The 18,295-nt window shown below is 34.4% G+C and overlaps 1 protein-coding gene across 1 annotated transcript in view; it reads left to right on the top strand.

The window, feature by feature from the left end:
* GPATCH2 (G-patch domain containing 2) overlaps positions 1-18,295 on the top strand; it is a 120,319-nt gene that overhangs the window by 76,946 nt on the left and 25,078 nt on the right. The window contains exons 6-8 of the mRNA XM_058836268.1: positions 8,205-8,269; positions 10,907-10,946; positions 13,760-13,830. Coding sequence (XP_058692251.1) covers positions 8,205-8,269; positions 10,907-10,946; positions 13,760-13,830 — 176 coding nt within the window. The remainder of the gene's footprint in view (positions 1-8,204; positions 8,270-10,906; positions 10,947-13,759; positions 13,831-18,295) is intronic.

Below are 18,295 nucleotides of genomic sequence, written 5' to 3'. Positions count from 1 at the left end.
ATACAAAGAGAACTTCAGAGTACTCATACTGAAAAGGAAGGATTTGAGAGTAAGATAATACAATTTAGTCTTTAAATCATAGTTGATGATGACTGCACAATCCATTCATAAGCTCAGCAATCAGTAGGATACATCCTTGGAGTCCTCATTATGTTAGTAATTAAGAAATGCAGTGCAACCTTATTCAGTGTCAATATCCCAGTGTGGCACTGCTATTAAACCTTTAAAGCTTTAGAGTTTATTTTAAAATGTATGAGTGGCATTCCTGCTTTTGAGGGTTTTTTCCTATTAGAACCTCCTTGTTTCCATTTTTCTATAGTAGAAGTTATGAATTATTTATATTTGAAGACAAGGTGATGGAAAAGCTAGAGAACGTCTTGATAAGAAGAATTATATTTATTGTAATATGTTTTAAAATACATTATATTTCTATGTCATATTGCTTGGGAAGAAAATTTGCAAATATATCTTAAGCCGGAATTTAGCTTGACCTTAAAAATGCCCAATGAAAAGTTGATTTCTGAGCTTCTTTCTGTTCATCTCTACTTGTGTTTACAATCTGAAATGATAGTTATAGTTGTATATTAGAAGTTTAGATGGCAGAAAAGTGGCAAATGCAGAAGGATTTCTAAAATCTATTAATTGTGTAAGCTTGTAGTGTGAAATATTTATGTACAGATCAGTTCAAAATAGTGAGAAATGTCATCCACATACACACTGTCAATAGTGAAACTGTCCAAGTTTGTGACTGAGGCTCCCCTACAACCTTTTTCCTATTGTTTTACCACTGTTGTGAGCCCTTCCAGTGAGAATTTCACCTGAAATGAAGAAAAATTGTTTTGTGAGCACTAATTATTTAAATGTCATCTAACCTAAAGGATAAAAGGTCATGCTTTTATTTTAGCAGTTCAAATGTGTAAATTTCACAACATCTGTTATTGATCAAACTGTATGGATTTTGAAAAGGGTTTTATTCCAGATCTTAGTAAAGTGCACCATTTTAATTCACAATCTTCTGATAACTGTTTTCTTCACATGGGAAATTTTTAGGTACACTGCTATCAAGCATTCTTGTGTGCTCGGTCTTCTTATAATCACCTTCTCCTGATAGTAGTTCAAGTTCTGCCTGATTTTTGTTGTCCAGGCTGTAATACAGCTCACTGGGTGCCCCTTGGAAAAAAAAAAGGTATTGAGTTTTTCATGCAGATCATACTCTAATAGTTCAAACCCAGGCAGGACTGCAAGTGTTATGACAGGAAGCCATTTGGTGGCTGAGAGGAAGAGAATTATCCTAGCAGATCTGTCAGGGGTTACTAATCCTCACCAGTTTCCCAGTCACTCTTAAGTACAGTGGTATGGAAAAAGTGGAATCTCACTGTTCTTCTGTTTGCTGCAAGTCCTTTTTCTGGACAACTCTGGGCTTCAGTGCAAAACTGTCAGTGGGGCATTCTGTTTAATTGCAGTGATTGGCCATTTAATTTTCATTTCATTTATAGACTAAAATTCTGCATCTTTTTTTGTAAATGAAAAGGCATTACTTGCAGGCTGCATTCTCGTCAGTATTTTTCATGTTTTCTGATGATAGAATCTAACATTAATATGTCTATGTCTAAATATATTCATGAGTGTATGGATTAATGGAATACATGTCAGCATGTTTAAAGTGAGTTTTAATGTGTAAGTAAAATGGAAAGACTTTAAAGCAAATTATTTGGCTCAAAGCTCCATTTATATGGTGTATGTTTCAAGCTAATAATCAGGGCTTACTGTGGGTCAGCATGTCATATCCCAGTGGTGTCTGTTGAGATGGAGGGTTATCTTCTATGTCAGCTAGATAACCCTGTGAACAATTTGGAACAGTGGAGATAATGGGAATGAATTCTGAAATGAGGTGGAACTCTGGGATGGGGCAGAATTCAGAACAGGAGCTGGAAATATCAGGAAATGCAGGGCTGCGTGTGAGCACCGTGTGGCTGCTCGTGAAGGCAATCACCTTTTGGCATCAGTAGTCACTTGTGTTTGACAATAATCCTTCTTGATAAGCTGCAATTAAAAAGTGAGAGAATGGCAAATCAGGTACATACTCTTAGAAAAAAGAAAGGTGAAGTTAAAAAAAACACTTCCTTGCTACTGGCCCTATTTTTATTTATCTATTTTTTTTTTTAATTTTGATACAGACATTGAGTAATAATCTAATAAGCATTTTTGCCATGTTTTGGACAGCTTTTCTCCAAGCTGTGTTGTCCACAATTATTGTACTTTAAAAAAAAAAAAAAATCTAGTTTTTGGTTTTTTTTTTTTTGGTTTTTTTCTTTACAAAATATAATTTTTATGTACTTGGAAGGAATTGTAGGTGTTCTTTGTGGCAATAGACACATTTTCATCCTTCAGGTTTTTAATTTCTTTTTATTTCACTGTATTTTACTGATTCTAATTTTATATATAAGGAAAAGACCAAATCTGTTTCACATTCGTGAAAAGGCTAGGTGGTCTCTGGATTCATACATCTCACATGCTGCAGCAAGCTTTCTGTTTGTGCATCTAAATCAAACTGCAGATACTGCAATTGAACTAATTCATGTATAATAAAACATGTAATTTACATTAACAGATTATACACTGCTTGAGTTTCAGGTTTGTGTCCACCTTTAGAGCTAGCACAGTACATCCTGCTAAATTCCATTGCTGTTTTGGAAACTGGACTACTGCATGTATCTGTAGCATGCATTTGGAGAAATCTCAGGAGCTCTGGTATTAAAGGCATTTTTCCTTCTCTCTGTTGTATCACTCACCTTGTGTTTGCTGTTCGTTTTTAGCGACAACCTGAGTGAATAATGTAGCACTGGCAAGCATATTCCTTCTGTTCCATTTCTTTCCACACTGGATAACCTCAGCTGTAACTCAGAGCAAAAGCTTGGTGACTCCTGTAGCCTTTGGTCAGCCAGTAGAGGCCACTCACAGCTTGCGACTGAAGCTGGGCGGCGACTTGGGACTGGGGCTTTTGTTGTGTGCTTGGGTTTGAATCCACACCGAGCCAGCTCAGGCTGCCATGAGCTGCCATTGTACAACTGGTACCTGCAAAGGGCTCTGCTAGGAGCAGTTCTGCTCAGATACGTAAATGCATTTAATATTGATGTTTTTCTGTGTCCTCTAATAAGTCCCATGGCAGCAGGGAAAAAAATCACCTTCTGTACTTCAAGCAGTCTCAAAGCAAGTGTTTTGGTGACGTCCTTTGCTGCTGGTACATAATGGTATCTTTGCTGTCACTATATCTAACAAAGTAAGGAAAATACTGTTACAGATCACTTTTGGGGGGAACGGAAAGGAGGGTCTTGTTTAAATGTTTTTTCCTGTTTTTCCCAAATGGAATCTGCATGTCCCAGATCAAGGCTAGTAGCCTAATTGATGCTCTGCTACTTCTGCCTCCCTATATTGCTGTATGGGTAACTTACTTATTGATAATAATTTTACAAGGTAAAACATTATTTCAGCTTTTTAGATTATTCTTAACTAATCAGGGCATAGTCCCAGCACTACTGAAATCAAAATCCCATTGATTTAGTGAAGATTTCACCTAAGAATAAATATTATAGCTAAGCAGACAGATACAATATCATCATAGAGATTTTATATTTATATATTTATATATTTATGCAGCATATTATTGGACCATTTAATTAGTAGCTCCATTTCCCAAATAAGGTAAATCTGGTTTAATTAAAGTTAAATTTGTTAAACACTAGCTATTTACAGTGTACTGAGATAACAAACTTTAGCCATTGTTTTGTTTCACAGCTGTCTTGAATATTTCCCCTTTCCTAATATAAAATATTGAAATAGTGGTGCTGTTTGGTATATTTTTGCAGTCAGTAGAATCTTTTTGCCTTTTTATAAGGAATTTAAATTTATATATAATTAATAATAAATGTAATAACATAAAGAATATAGTAAATGTATATTTAATTTAAATATAAGAACTAATATTTTCTGGTTTATATTTTCTTCTTGAGACTTTTAAGTCAGTCCATTTTTTGCAGTGTTGTGAGCTGTTATTGGAGGCATAGTGCCACACAGTACTATTTTGTATTAAATATGGATCTCATAAGAATCTCCTACTGACTCTTGCAGATGGGAGACTTAAAATTCCCAGTTTACCTGATGCTTCCCCACAAACCAGTTTTTTTTGTTATGTTATATATTAGTATTATTTCCTCTAATAGCTGCTCCAGCATTACTGTATTACACAAAGACAGCAGGAATGCACTAATATATATATGTATATAATATATATATTATTACAGTGCATCATTAAACTTACTCTGCTTATTCTATAGTGTGTAAAAACGGGTCCCTTTGACAAAGATTTAAGACAAAACATGGTGTGAGATATTTTTTGTTACTGTTACAATTTTAAACAAACAGAAAATGTTATACCCAGGCCAGTCTACTTTCAAAAAAGTACTTTTTTGTTTTAAATTTGTATTTCTTTAACTTCAAACTCAGGCTTTGTCTTAAAAGTAGCAGAGAAAAACTGTGAAATAGCAAAAGTTTACAAAGAAATTCCGTTATTTGCTTTTATACATGGGATTTAAATTTTCCATTTTTCTCTGAAGTAGCTAGGTTCAATAGTAGAGTTTTCTTCTTTGTGTCTCTGATATTCTCATGGTATTCCTTTTCCATCTGTTAATCATTCAGTTGAAAGCTGTATATCAAGAGATAGAGGCAGTTTGATCAGTTGTGTGAAAAGAAATGTAGAGAAAACTCTTAACAGTGTGTGAAATCACTGGAGAAATTGGGGAGCTGGGACATATTCTGTCACGCCAAGAAACTTACTGATTCTTATTTTCTCTTTTTTTAAAAATACCTTAAGAGAAAATGGTAAAACATGTACAGGGAGGTGCCTGTTTGCTTTAGGATTAATATCCATGTCTTTTGACTTATTTTTCTTACAGTTTTTTTCTTTCCCTGTCATTTGCATGTATTTTGTAAGCAGAATGATCAAATCCATTGATTTTTGCAACACTGAGTTAGTAAGAGTTTAATTTTAAATAAATGTGACTAGAGTAGCAAGAAACTGTTATAGAACTATTCTGCTAGTGAGCCATGGCTTCATAGAGACTTTGCTGAGTTTTCTCTGGAATGGTCACTTTGGACCCTTCAGTTGTTATTATTATTATTATTATTATTATTATTATTATTATTATTATTATTATTATTATTATTATTATTATTTATTGCAGAGTGAAATCCTCTGACTTGTCCTTTTTCTGTTTAATCCCACCATCTTTCCTTATGTCATTTCTGAAGTTTGTCACATGTAGTATCTTGCCAGGGAGGATGAGGTTGGATATTAGGAAAAATTTCTTCACTGAAAATGGTTAATAATTAGAACAGGCTGCCCAGGAAAATGGTGGAATTGCCATCCCAGGAGGTGTTCAATGAACAAATGTGTTGCAATGAACAGAATGAACAGACATGTCACTTTCTGATACGGCTTAGTGGACATGGTGGTACTCAGCTGAAGACTGGACTTGAAAATTCTGGGGTCTTTTCCAGCTGTGATTTTGGGCAGCAGTATATGGTGTTGTGTATTCTGAGGCAAGACCCTTTAGTGTTGAATATTTTTTCATCTTTCTGTGTCCATTAGTTTAGGTCATAATTTCTCAGGCAAAGCTGTCTTTGCAAATCAGGAGTACTTTTTCTCTGAGTTGGAGTACCTGTGTCTCAGACTTTCTATGAACAGGATGCAGCCAGAACATGTCATCTTATTCAAGTAGTGGTGAAAGGACTTGTAGCCAGAAGAGACTAAAAGTTCCAAAAATGACCCTAAACTTTATTAATATTTTTATTAAGATTTTTGTAACTGTGAGGTAGCAGATGCAGGGGAGTGAGGTTTGGTTTAGATTTTTACACCCTAGGTAAGTTTTGCAAGCAGGAATTAATTTGCAGCAACATGCTGGGAATCTTACAGTAATCAGCAGCGAATTTTAGGCAAAGGTCTGTACGTGTGTACCTTGGGTGTTTAGTTTTATAAACATTCTGTGGCTGTGTGGTAGCTGAAGCCTTCTGGGGTGTGCAAGAGAAACCTGAACACTGTACTTTGTGATCAGTTGTAACTGTATTCCAAGCAAGTTCATATTCTCATAGAAATTGGTGGAAAAACCTACTTCTGTGGTTTCTATATTATTTTAAAACTGCCAATTTATCAAGTGAATTTTCTTGAAATTTCCATGCTTATTAAATTTCAGATTATGTATTTTGAGTAAGCTGGAAACTTAAACTTGTTTCCATAAGTATTGCTGCAGGTAAACAACCAATTTTAGTCCAGAAAATAGCTTTTGCTTCTGTCAACATGTTGTTTATTTTCTCCCTGAGATAAAAAGTTCGGTTTTCTGATATTTGTACCAAGATAAAGTCTGTAAACAAGATTAATATAGTGTGGAAAAGGTTGTCAGCAGCCCTGGCAAAGGAAATAAGTTGCCTGTACACAGAACATACTGTAAACTGAATAAAAGTGTCAGGTCCACCATGAGATAATGTGATCATGAACCTCTAACAAAGCATGACATAGGCACAGTCTGCTTTTCTTATAGCCACAGTGTAGAAAATGGATTACTGTATTCCAGGGATACCCACTGGAATAGCATGAAAACCTCATTTTGAGATTAATGCAGGATATAACTCTCAAGAGCTGAGCTGCATGCTTACTTGTAGTTTTAAAGTAACAGTTTAGTTATTAATCTTAAAATTTGGAAATGACATATTAAAATATTGGCTTATATTTCCAGGTCTGTCTTTGTGAATGGCTATTTCTCAGTTTTATTATTAGATGAACTATGACATTGAAGCAGTAGCATTTGGTCGGTGTTTTATTATCCTGTGGCTGTGTAAGGCCTTGATCAGTCTAGTAAAATAGTAAATTCCAACTGGGAATAAAGCAGTAGGTGCTGTTCTCCCAAGTAGCTGCTGCGATTTCCTCTACTATGATTTGTATGTTTGCATAGATTTTTTGGATGTAAGGTATTACCAATTCTTTTCAATCCACATCAGCCAGAAAAGTGACAGCACTTTATTGTTTCTCAATTCAGCCCAGAGTGACATCATTCTTGAGGTCAAAGAAGCAGATTTTGGTCAAATACTTTAACCATGTGGAGCTTTCAAATTACTCCGTGAGCACTCTTTGAAAGCCTTCCAGACTTGGAGCTCTGACTGCCCTGCCTTTTCTCCATTACAGCACCAAATTAATAGGTTTTACTTTCAGCGTTGAGCTCATTGTTCTTCTAATAATGAGTAGGCTGCTTTTCTCCATGAATCTCCAGCTTATGTACTTTTGGCAAGCCTGAGGCATATAAATGTATTACCACTGAGTTTTTGTGGTCTCATGAAAAAACTGGAAGAACATCTGACTTCATTCCCACCTCTGGTTATCTCCTGACTATAAAATTATCTCCATGGAATGGAAAGCTTGTTCCTTCATTATTTCCATCAGGAATAGTTTGCCTGCTGCTCTGCTTCCTTGAGCATGTCTATCATGAGTTGTCTCTTATTATTCTGCTTTTACCAATCTACATATACACATGAATTAAGCATTTTGCAAAAATAAAAGCAAAGCTGTTTGAATTCATTCTTGAACAATATCAGAATGTCTTCATCTGCAAAAGTCTGCACGTGCTTTCATGCATTCTGAAGATCATTTTTCAATTGAGGACATCATGTATTTTAGGTTTCAGTGTATGTAAAGCCACTAGAGAAGGACTACAGTATAGTTTGGTAAAAATTAATTTTACCTTTGCTTTCCAGCCCACGTCAACTTGAATTTCAAAAGATTTGTGTTGGGAGGTGTTTTTTTTAATAGATATATTGCTGTACGAACCATAAATAAGGACAGCATGTTGTCTGTGATTTTCAAAACATCTAACTTTCCTTTTTTGGAGGTAAAGTACTTCATGGACTTGGCAGAAAGGTAACTTAGGTCCTTGAAATCTGTAAATGTCTTTATGTCTGACATCCAATCAGAATTGCAAAGGATTTTCCTTCATCTCATATAGCGCTTTTTGCTCTCAGACTTTACTTAAAAATTGCAGATATTGCTGATTGCATTTACTCTATCTAGTATACTGTCTCTATTTTTTATTTAGTGTTTGTGATGTATTTTCTTAATAAGAAATTAGTCAAAGACTTTTTTTTCTTCATGTTTCCATTAGATAACTCCAGGACCAGGCGGTAGCAGGAAAACAGTTCACTTGTCCCAGGATTCTCTTCATCATGAGTGAGTATCAGTGACAGGAGTTACAACTTTTCTGTTTTTATTTGCTTTACAATGGTACCTCTGCCCCAAAGCCACATTTTACAGCTGCACAAACATGTGATGAGAGCCTCAGCTCAGTAACATGATGGTCTTTATTTAATAATAAATATTTATTCAATAAGACTTGCAATCCTTTTTATTTCATTTTCTATTTCTTAAGGAAACATAAAATTCAGTGCTTTGTAAATGTGTTTTTATTAACTTCCTAAGTATCCTTTCCTAAAATACAAACTTGTTGAAGGCTGGAAAGCAAAAATGGGATGTGTGAAAATACATAAGCATCACATCTTTGAGTCTTTCATGTGATGTATCATGTGAGGAAGAAGTTTATCATAATTTTCACAAAAAGCTGTTGAGTTCATTGTTTTAACACCTGTAAATAGAAAGTATAATTAACTTTGTTTAGTTACTCTAGTGGGTCATTACTGTAAACTTTTATTCTTTTCAGCTGACAACACTTAACAGCATTATTTATTAGTTACCTCTTTGGAATACTTAGAAGATTACATTTTCCTTTATTTTTCAAATCAAAACTAAAACACAGACATACAGGATGAGGAAATAGTATATTTGGAGATTGATTTATGTGTTTTAACTGCTACTAAATACATCATCCAGAGTTTAAAACAAAACTTGCCAAAGCAGAGATACTACAGCTCCTCAGTACCAACTGTTTTGCACCACTAATCCACCTGTTTCATCTCCTAACTTGATAATGTGTGTGTAAATTCAAGAGGTTTTGATTTCATAAGTTTTTTCTGTCATTAAGTAATTTAACTGTTACATTATGGGCTTTACTTTTGCTTGTTTTAAAAGAAACAAACAAACAAATAATGCTGTAATTAAGGGAATGGACAAAAAGGTAAAAATCAGTGTGATGTATCACTTTTGCATTAAAAAAGGTCTTATTCTTTTTGAAGGGTTTTTAATATCTAAATATGAGACGCATTCAAGTTACTCTGATGTCTTTTTTCACTAGAAACATGCTTTACTGATCTTTTAGTCTGTAATTAACTGGTTTGCTATGACCCACAAGAGTTTATGTGGAGGATACCCCAGTCTGCTGCTGCTCCTTGAGCATTTGCTGTTCAGACTGGTCAGATACAAGACACTCATCTATGTAGAATTTAAATCTAACCCGTTATATTTCTGATTTTCATCAGCCCCTGGATGTTTGTGACCTTATTTGTTGAATCACTTGCAAATGTGATGTTTTTACTTTTCATTCACTACCAGCATCAAAGTTGTGTGTAGATAAAATCTCCCAGTTTTCACCAGATTTTGAATTACTAAATGCAGTTGATGAATATTTCATGTCCAAAATATATAGATACCTACCTTGTCTCAAGGTTTACTTTTGACTTTATTGCTGTCATCTCTTTTTTATTTCCAACTCCTTTTCCTTAATCGCCAAGTAGAAAAAGTAGTATGGATGTTTTGGTGATAGCGTGTCTTTTATGCAAGAATGAGAGGGTTGACTGCTTATTATCAAACTCAGAAAAGCTAAGTGACAAAAAGCCACAAAACTTTCAGATTTGTGACTTGAAAATAAAAGGGATTTAAACCAGACAATTTCGTGGAATCAGAATCTTTTCAGTATACTAATTAAAGTAAAAATTTAAGTGGCTGTTCGGGGGAGAATATGGGACTAAGTTATATTGAATGGAACTGTTTAAGAAAAAGCATGGCTAGGTTAAGCTGTGATCTTTGGTTACACTTCTAGAGGAATATGCAAGCACAATAGCAGACAGTGGGATGCTCTTTTTTTGTGCAATATTGGGATGGGTGGAATTATTTTATTCTTTGACCAAAGCGTATTGCTTCTTTACGCAAATAGTTTGTAGATACTACGTGTAACTTGAGATCCCCTTGTTGTAGGTTTTTTTTTCTTTCTTCTTTCCTTTTGCAAGTGTGCAGATTTGTATGATGCTTGCTACAGCTCCATTCAGATGGTAGTTCAGTTCTTTGTGACTACAGTGTGTATGTGAATTAGCATTGTCATGCTTTTAGTGCTGTGGAGGAAAGAGGCACATTGTGACACCCGTGTGTCAAAATCTTACTCCGAATTTCCATCTCTGTGAAATAAGGCTGTCAGTAGTCACAATTTTGCAGTTGTATGGAAATACAAAGTCACAAGGTTTTCAGACTTGGCATTTCACTTTAGATTCAAAGTCTGACCTCATTTTTTGAAATAATACATTAACAGCAATCAGGTAGTCCAAACTACTTTAAAGTTTTTCCAGCTATAACCATCAATAAGTATTACTTCAGTACTAAATAAGGAATTACTCTAATTTATGGCATGTGCATTGTAGTATATTAAAATACCATCATTTACGTATTATTTTAGCTTGTTTGACAAAATATAATTACCTATAAAGCCAGCAGCTACTCATAAGTGAAATCTGTGATGCATTCTTTCAGAACTGTTACAAACTTTGAGTTCAATAAAAATACCCCATTAAAATAAACCATTGCCAAAGGCTGTATTTTCCTGGCAGGCAATAAAATACCCAAAAGCACGCACAGACTGGTCATATGACAGCATGTGCTTTGTTAGTTATATTGTTAAACCTGTCTTTTCTTTTTCTCCCACAGTCACTGGTTTAGCCCTGGGGCTAGGAAGGAACATGGCCAGGTAAGAACTGCTTTGATCAAGAACAGTTGACTTGAGATGTATAAAGAACTTTAACTACCTCTGCTCCAGAGGTAGCGGGCTAATACTTTAAGAAATTGTAAATAAAGCAGGTATAATTTCATATCTGCTTGTAAGCAAACATATTAACAGCAGTGCATTTCCAAAATTCTCTTACTTAAAACTCTTTAATTAGTCACTTAATTTCACTTAAGTATTCTTGAGGTTTTAACATTCAAATGAAAATTCTGTTTTGTTTTTTTTAATCATTTTGTCAGTTGTGGTATCTCCAAAGGTTACCTTTCTCAAAGTGCTGGAAAGGAAAACATATCACTCCCAAAATCAAGAAATACAGCACTAGTTACAGAAGTGGGGAGGCTTTTACATCGAGATCTTCAATTCCATTTTTCTGCATTTCATTGGTTACAATGACTACAGCAGTAAAAAAAAAGGAGCTGTTAAATCTCCATCGTGGTTCAGATATTGGTAAAAATACCTTATTAGTTTGTCTGCTGACCCCCTGCAGTGCAGTCCCTGGGAGATCCAAGCCTATAGATATGGTTGCAGGAGTGTGAAGCCATATTTAATATTTGATTAGTAGCATGGCACTTAGTTCTTTAGCTTAGTTCTTTAGCTTCAGACATGGAGGATAAATATCTTTATGGATGGAAGTATGGTCTAAGCAGAACTTACTGTCCAAGACTACAAAATGTGAAAATAAATCTGGTCTCATTTCATCAATGTATAGTTAACTTCAGCTATTCAGTAAAAGTAGCTGAATGTATCATCAATGCATTGAAATTTAACACAAATGTTCCATTTCTTTAAGTCGGAAGAAATCGCTATAACAGTTGATTTCCTTAGATCTGTGCCAATTTTCTGGTACTTTTGCAAATGTAAATAGATTTGAAACTTAAAAAGGAAATAAAATCTAAAGAGTCTTTGGACGGTTCATTTTAGGATGATCCATTTTGAACACTTGTAGCTCCTGTAAGTCATATTTTAAATCTTTCCTGTTCCCTCCCCTTTCTTTTTAACTCCAGAGCAAGCAATACTGCTTACCCAAAACAGCCAGAGTAGATAAAACATGGTAGTTCTAGCTGTAAATTGTGAGATTCCAGCATGTTACAATAAGCAGACTGATACTTAACCTCTAAGTAGACAGCTTTATATAATTCATATTTAATGGTCATTATTTTGAAATAAATTTCCTAGTGAAAGAAAAACCTAAAAAAGCATTAGATTACTATGAGTTTGAGTAATTTTTTTTCAATATATTTAAAATATTGATCGTCTCATGTAACAGGGTTAATTGAAATTGTACTGTTTACTTCCTTAAAAGATTCTAAGCCAAAAAATAAGGAAACTTCCACCATGAGAAGTACCTTAATGTACATCATACATGCTAGCACTGTGTTTCAGCCTAGTAGATGAGAAATGTCTGCTTAGCTGGTATAAAATAAGTTAATCAATTTTTCTCAGAAAATAGTAAATTTGAGTTAATTTTGTATTTTATGTGGAGTTTTTCATCTGTCCTAAGAGCTATGTTTTCAGAGCTTATTGGAAGTTAACTGAATTTGTAACTTACAGATTACTAAGGAATTGTGAAGTAAAGTTAATGTCACAAATTATAGATGTTACTGGTGCCTAATGGGTTTGAGATTTTTTTTAAATCAGAAGAAGAAAAGAAATAAATGTGATGGTGTAATGTATTTTTGACAACCAATGAAATTCTCACGAAATTTATTTATATGATAAATTATTTTACTGCATCTGAGAGATAGGTAGTTGAAATGACAAGAAACATTCCTTGTACAAGAGAGAAGCCGTAGAGAGTTAGGGAAAAACTGTTCAGTTTTTCAGATTGGTGGCATTTTTTCAAGTCTGTTCTCATTTACCACATTAAGGTGTGGTTGGCCAAGTCTTAAAGTTGATAATTTACTAATTTCCACGGGATTTTTAGGTGTCTTTGCTGTGAATATTAGGTCCATTTACATCTAATTTGATTCTAAGCAGTCTTTCATTCTGTTTTTTCTTCAATATATGAGACATTTCCAGCAACATTTGTGGGGATTTTATACTGTCCAGTTTTAATTTCTGTAGTTTAGTATTCTGATGGTTGTTTTTCACTTAGCACGTCCTGACTCATCTGACAAATATCATAATGCTGGAAATAAACTTTTAAGTGTTGGAGATAATCTGAATGAAAAGTCTTACTTGTCTAAAAATAAAAATAAATGACAGCTTGTTTCAGAAGCTGAGTCACCATTTCAGTTAAACAAATCCTTCGCTACTCCTACGTCCTCACTATTACAGGAAGCTTTAATACTGTTTTTTTTGTTGATTCTGCAGCTTGCAAATTACTAAAGCTCCTGGGGCTTAGAACAGTTTATAACTGTTTAATAACTGCTTAGACACAAGTGCTAACCTGAGTAGTTTTTTTGTAAATTAAGTGTCCTCCAACACTTCCAATTATATAACTTCAAAAATTCAAATTGAAATTGTGAAAATTATGAAATTTTACATATAAGTTAATTGTGAAATTGTGAATTGCATAGCTTTCTATTATGCTTTGAAAATGCTTTAATTTTTACATTTTCCATTATTTAGGCATTTTAAATTAGTGGATATATATATATTTATGTATTAACTACTATTGTAAAATTCTGTTAATACTCATCTCAAAAGTCATGAGTGAAAGCTATCAACAGATTACTCAAGAGAGGAAATAACTTCGCTGTCTGGATAGAAATTCTAAAATTCAAATAAAAGCCATTGTTTGTGAGACTCTTCTGAACATTTATTTTTTTTAACAGCTTCAGCTCTTGCGAGACAACCGCTCAGAGAGGGGACACAAGAAGAACAGCTCTGTAAAAACAGCCAGCAGGTAAGTTAATATGGTATTTGCCTTTAGTACAGTTTATGAATTTATTGATTCCTCAAATCTTTATATGAAATTTACACTATTCTTTTGGAGTATTTTCAAAGGTGGTCTGTGTTTTTTTGTGACTTACTTTCAAGAATTTTTTTGCATGGCATAATCTTTGCCTTATATATATTAGACCTTTTTTGGTGGCTATGCAACTGCACTTAGCAAACTTAATCACTTTAGAACATCAGAATTAAATCAATGCCAAAGTAAGGTTTGTGCTTCTGGCATGTAAATTAAGCACTGAAAACCTATAAAATTACATTATGCATATCTGAAATCAAGAAGATAACTCAAATACTATTAAACTTAAATTGTTCTTATATTTTGACAATAAACATTTCATTGTGAAGACATAATGAAAAAATAAATCTAGTTCTATTCTCCATCTTCTTTCCTTCCCCTCTAAAGACAGAAAATGCAAGACTGAACTTACTGATCTAGGAGTTTGTTTCTGGAAGGGTTTTTTATGTACAAGTTGCTTGCTGAATGTAGTCTACCAAATAGTTATTTTAATTCTAGCTTTTTTTTCATATCAGAAACTACAGAAATGTTTCTCTTGCTATGCACAACACCTTACACAATTTTTATGTTGTCCTGTAAAGATGGTAGTGTGCTACCAAATTGCTTTCTTCAAAAGTTGTAATAAATTTATATCAGCATGTAATTCTATTGTACCACTTGAGATAACTTTCTGTCAGTCGGTTGACTTTTGGTATATATGTCGTCACCCCGACCAAAGTTTTTATTATTCTTTGCTACTTACCTTGCTGATTATCTGGAAAAGGAGACCAATATTTTTTTAAAATGTGCATATTAAATAGGAATCTATTTCATTGTGTACTAGTGCTGGTTACATGCTCTCAAACATAGATTACAGAAGTGTCAGACATTCATCTATAGAAATTTTGATTATCTTAGTCTATCAAACCTTTTATATTAAAATTCTTAAAATTTCTGCACAGATTTTCTGGCAAGTTTACCTATTAAATGATAATTTTCACTCTGAATTTTAGGATTAATTCACTTTAGACAGAATTGTCACCATAAATGCACTCTTACTATCAGACTGCTCACACAAAACTGAGAGTTTAAAGTGAGTATAAAGTGAGCAGTTAGAATATATTCAGAGTCATTTTTGGATTTTTTTTTTGCCATAGCAAAGTAAAGCAGAGTTTGAGAAATTCAGAATCATAAGTTATGTTTGTTATCCTGACCAGTGAAGCTCTTGGGAACTGATATTTACTAGCACAGGCAGTTAGAATCAAGATTTGTAAAATGGCATTGAAAACCTGAAGTCATCTTCAACTGCTTTTCATATCCAGTCAACAGTACCTTCATAGACTCTTATCCTAATAAACATGTGGCAGGTTTGTGTAGAAGTAATAGGTGGCAAAACCAAGACTGAAGCTTAGCATTTTCCAAAAATTATCTGTATTGTTCAAATAGAGCTTACATAAACTAATATTGCAATGTATTACAAAGTACATAAAGCCATAGTCTAGATTCATCCAAATGAGCCAGGTTATTTCAAAATTATTTGTGCTCTTTCAGAAAATCACTGTTCTCTCTATCTACCATAGAAACTTGAAGTGACTTCAAAAATCATATTTTTAATAGGCTATCTTAGAATCTGAAAGCATGCAGTCTTGTTTACAAGATGTATAATAAAAATATAGGGACACTTCAAGTTAATACAAATGAGTTATCCTCTTAAAAAGATGCATACAAAAAGTAGTGGCTGCAACCTTTTATTTCCTTATTCTTTGTTGCTAAATGCAGTGAGAGTACAGCAATAGTGGACAGCTTTTGGACATTCTATAAAATTATTGTAGTTATCCAGAATATAGTCTAATCTGGTTTTTTTTTTGGTTGGTTGGTTTTTTTTTGCAAGACTGAATTTCTCTGGGTCTTTTTTTGTATAGTTTTCAGGTATCTGTATTTCTTGTTTGTTTGCCATTCTGAAGAGCTTGTTTGTGTTATTCGTATGTGTATTGAGATGTGTAATTTTTCTATGCTTGCCTTGACTTTTCTTACCCCTTTTGGATGACTGAACACAATTCTTTTCTCAGCATGTAGACAATATGTAAATACCCTTATTACATTAGATCAGTGACTTGTGGAGTAATTTACTTTGTAAATACATCAGAAAGGTGTGGAGCTCTAAGCATGGCAGTGGTCTGCAGCTGTCTCATTGTGGTGGAATCATACTGTCTGGGATGAGCTTTATTGTACTGGGTTTAATGTCTTAGGTTTCTTCTGTCAAATGAATGATAATTATCTAATACAGTACAAATTAACATGAACTTTGGCTAGTGGCAAGATAATCAGATTGTAGACAGCTGTTGATATGGCTACTGATGGACCAAATGTTAAGGAGGGGGACAGTCCTGCACCACAGAACTTAGAATCAAGATGGATTATATTACATTGTTATATTACAGTTCATTATATCTGTCTGTTAATCCTACCTATACAGGTAAGATTTAATCTGCAGATACAGAGTTTTTCCATTCATTATTTAAACTATTATCAGTACTGAAAAATACTTTTTTAAAAGCTGTGTTTCCTTCTGTAAAGCCTTGAAAATGTTCTCTGTTTACGTTATCTCTCTGCATTAGGATGGGAACAGTCTCCTCCCCAAAATCAGCTACACTGCTTAAAGGTGATTGATAAATTCTTCCAGCTGCTTGTTTTCACCCCCTATTCTTTTGTCAGTAGAGAAGGGTTTTTTTTCTGAATTTTTTAATACGCTTTGGGCAAAACCAGCCTGGTTAGCTCAACTCACCTATTTAAATTAAATTGGCTGGTTTTGTACAAACCATATTAAGGCATGCTTACATGATTTCTTCCTCCAGCAGAGCTGTGGAGATGATAATCTCCAGCAGATGTGTGATAACAAATAGCTTGGGATAGTAATGTCTTCATCTGGCACAGTTGTTAGCAGACCAAATGTCTGTCTGTAGCCCGAGGCTCTGGGCAAACAATTGCACATGATTGAGTTACGGGGAGTTAACAAGTTGCTGCTTGGCAGCTGAACTGCCAGAGCTGATCATGGGCTCTTTGCCTGCTTCCCTCATAAGGTAAAATACATTTTCTTAAGTCACTTCCTTAAAATTTTACCAAAAAAAAAAATTTACCTAAAGGAGATTCCCCATGGCTAAGAGATTCCTTTGATCAGCAGTGGGGACAGTGTTGAAGGATATTTTGGTGAACTGCTGTAATGTGATTTTGAACGTGTGATTGCATTAACTTTGGGGGGGGGCGGGGAGCCTCCATCACACAACTATCTCCCTGTCTTTAAATACATAATGTACTTATCCTCACAGCACCCTTATGAAGAGTGGAAGTACCTTTGTCCTCATTTGACAGAACAACCAGAATATTTAACCAACTTAATATTTTGCCTTTGGTCATACATGCCATAACTAGGTAATTTATGCTGTAGTCTGGAAGCAAGAGAATTGCAGGTTAGGAAAACCGCGGACGCTGAATAAGTTACTCTCTTGTAATTATTTCCTTTACAGAGAGGTCTTGTGTCATATTTCTTTTGTAGTGTGCTCCTGTTAAGTACCATGAGTTATTTCATCTACATATTTATTTTTTCTTACTGTACTGTAACTAAAATTTGATACATGCCTGAATTGAGAAACTGAAAGGAAAATAGCACCCAAATTTTTACCACTTAGTAATTTTTGGGGGTTGAATCTTGATAATTCTGTATTGGCTTTCCACATGCCAATATTCCCCCACAGACCTCAAAAAGAGGGGAGGGGAAAAAAATCTACTAGTAGTTCCTATTCAGTTCAGTCCTGGCTTGAAGGAAGGCTAAGTTATACTTATGAAAGTGGTTTCAAGGTAGAGTAGAATTTCACATGTCAGGTTTCAGCTACCTAGCTGAGGCTGTGTTAAGAATTTAATCAATGTGTACCAGTCCTCAGCAATCACCTGAACTGGCCAGAAGTCTTTGAACTCTTCTCATGCCATGGTGAGCAACACAGACTGAAATTGCCCGTGTTTTTTGCAACCGTCGCTTTCCCTCCTTTCCCTAATTGTTCTCAGTCCAGTTTAAATTTGTGCCTTGTGCTGATACACAAGGATGACTCTTGCATGCTTTCACTTCTTATAACTGTGTCCTCTGTTAATTAGTATTTATAGAAAGCTTGTAAGAGAAAAAATTACACCAAACCTGAGGAGAGCTTTTTAAAAGTGTGTCATTGTTTTGGTTAAAATTGCAACTTTCCATCTTTCCCGGTTTTAATGGATAAATCTTATTTGTGCATTTGTACAGCACTTGTGCATCTCCATCTGATGATACGGAACATGGTACTTTTTTACACAGATGTGACAAATAACATTGCAGCTGCTCTTTATTTGATCATCTAAAGAGACAAAGATGTGCAAGGATTCTGTCTGCTCCCTC

This window comes from Poecile atricapillus, chromosome 3 (genome assembly GCF_030490865.1).
Source record: "Poecile atricapillus isolate bPoeAtr1 chromosome 3, bPoeAtr1.hap1, whole genome shotgun sequence".
Lineage (NCBI taxonomy): Eukaryota > Metazoa > Chordata > Aves > Passeriformes > Paridae > Poecile > Poecile atricapillus.
The sequence above is the reverse complement of the archived record's forward strand: the minus strand, read 5'-3'. Positions and strand labels throughout refer to the sequence as shown.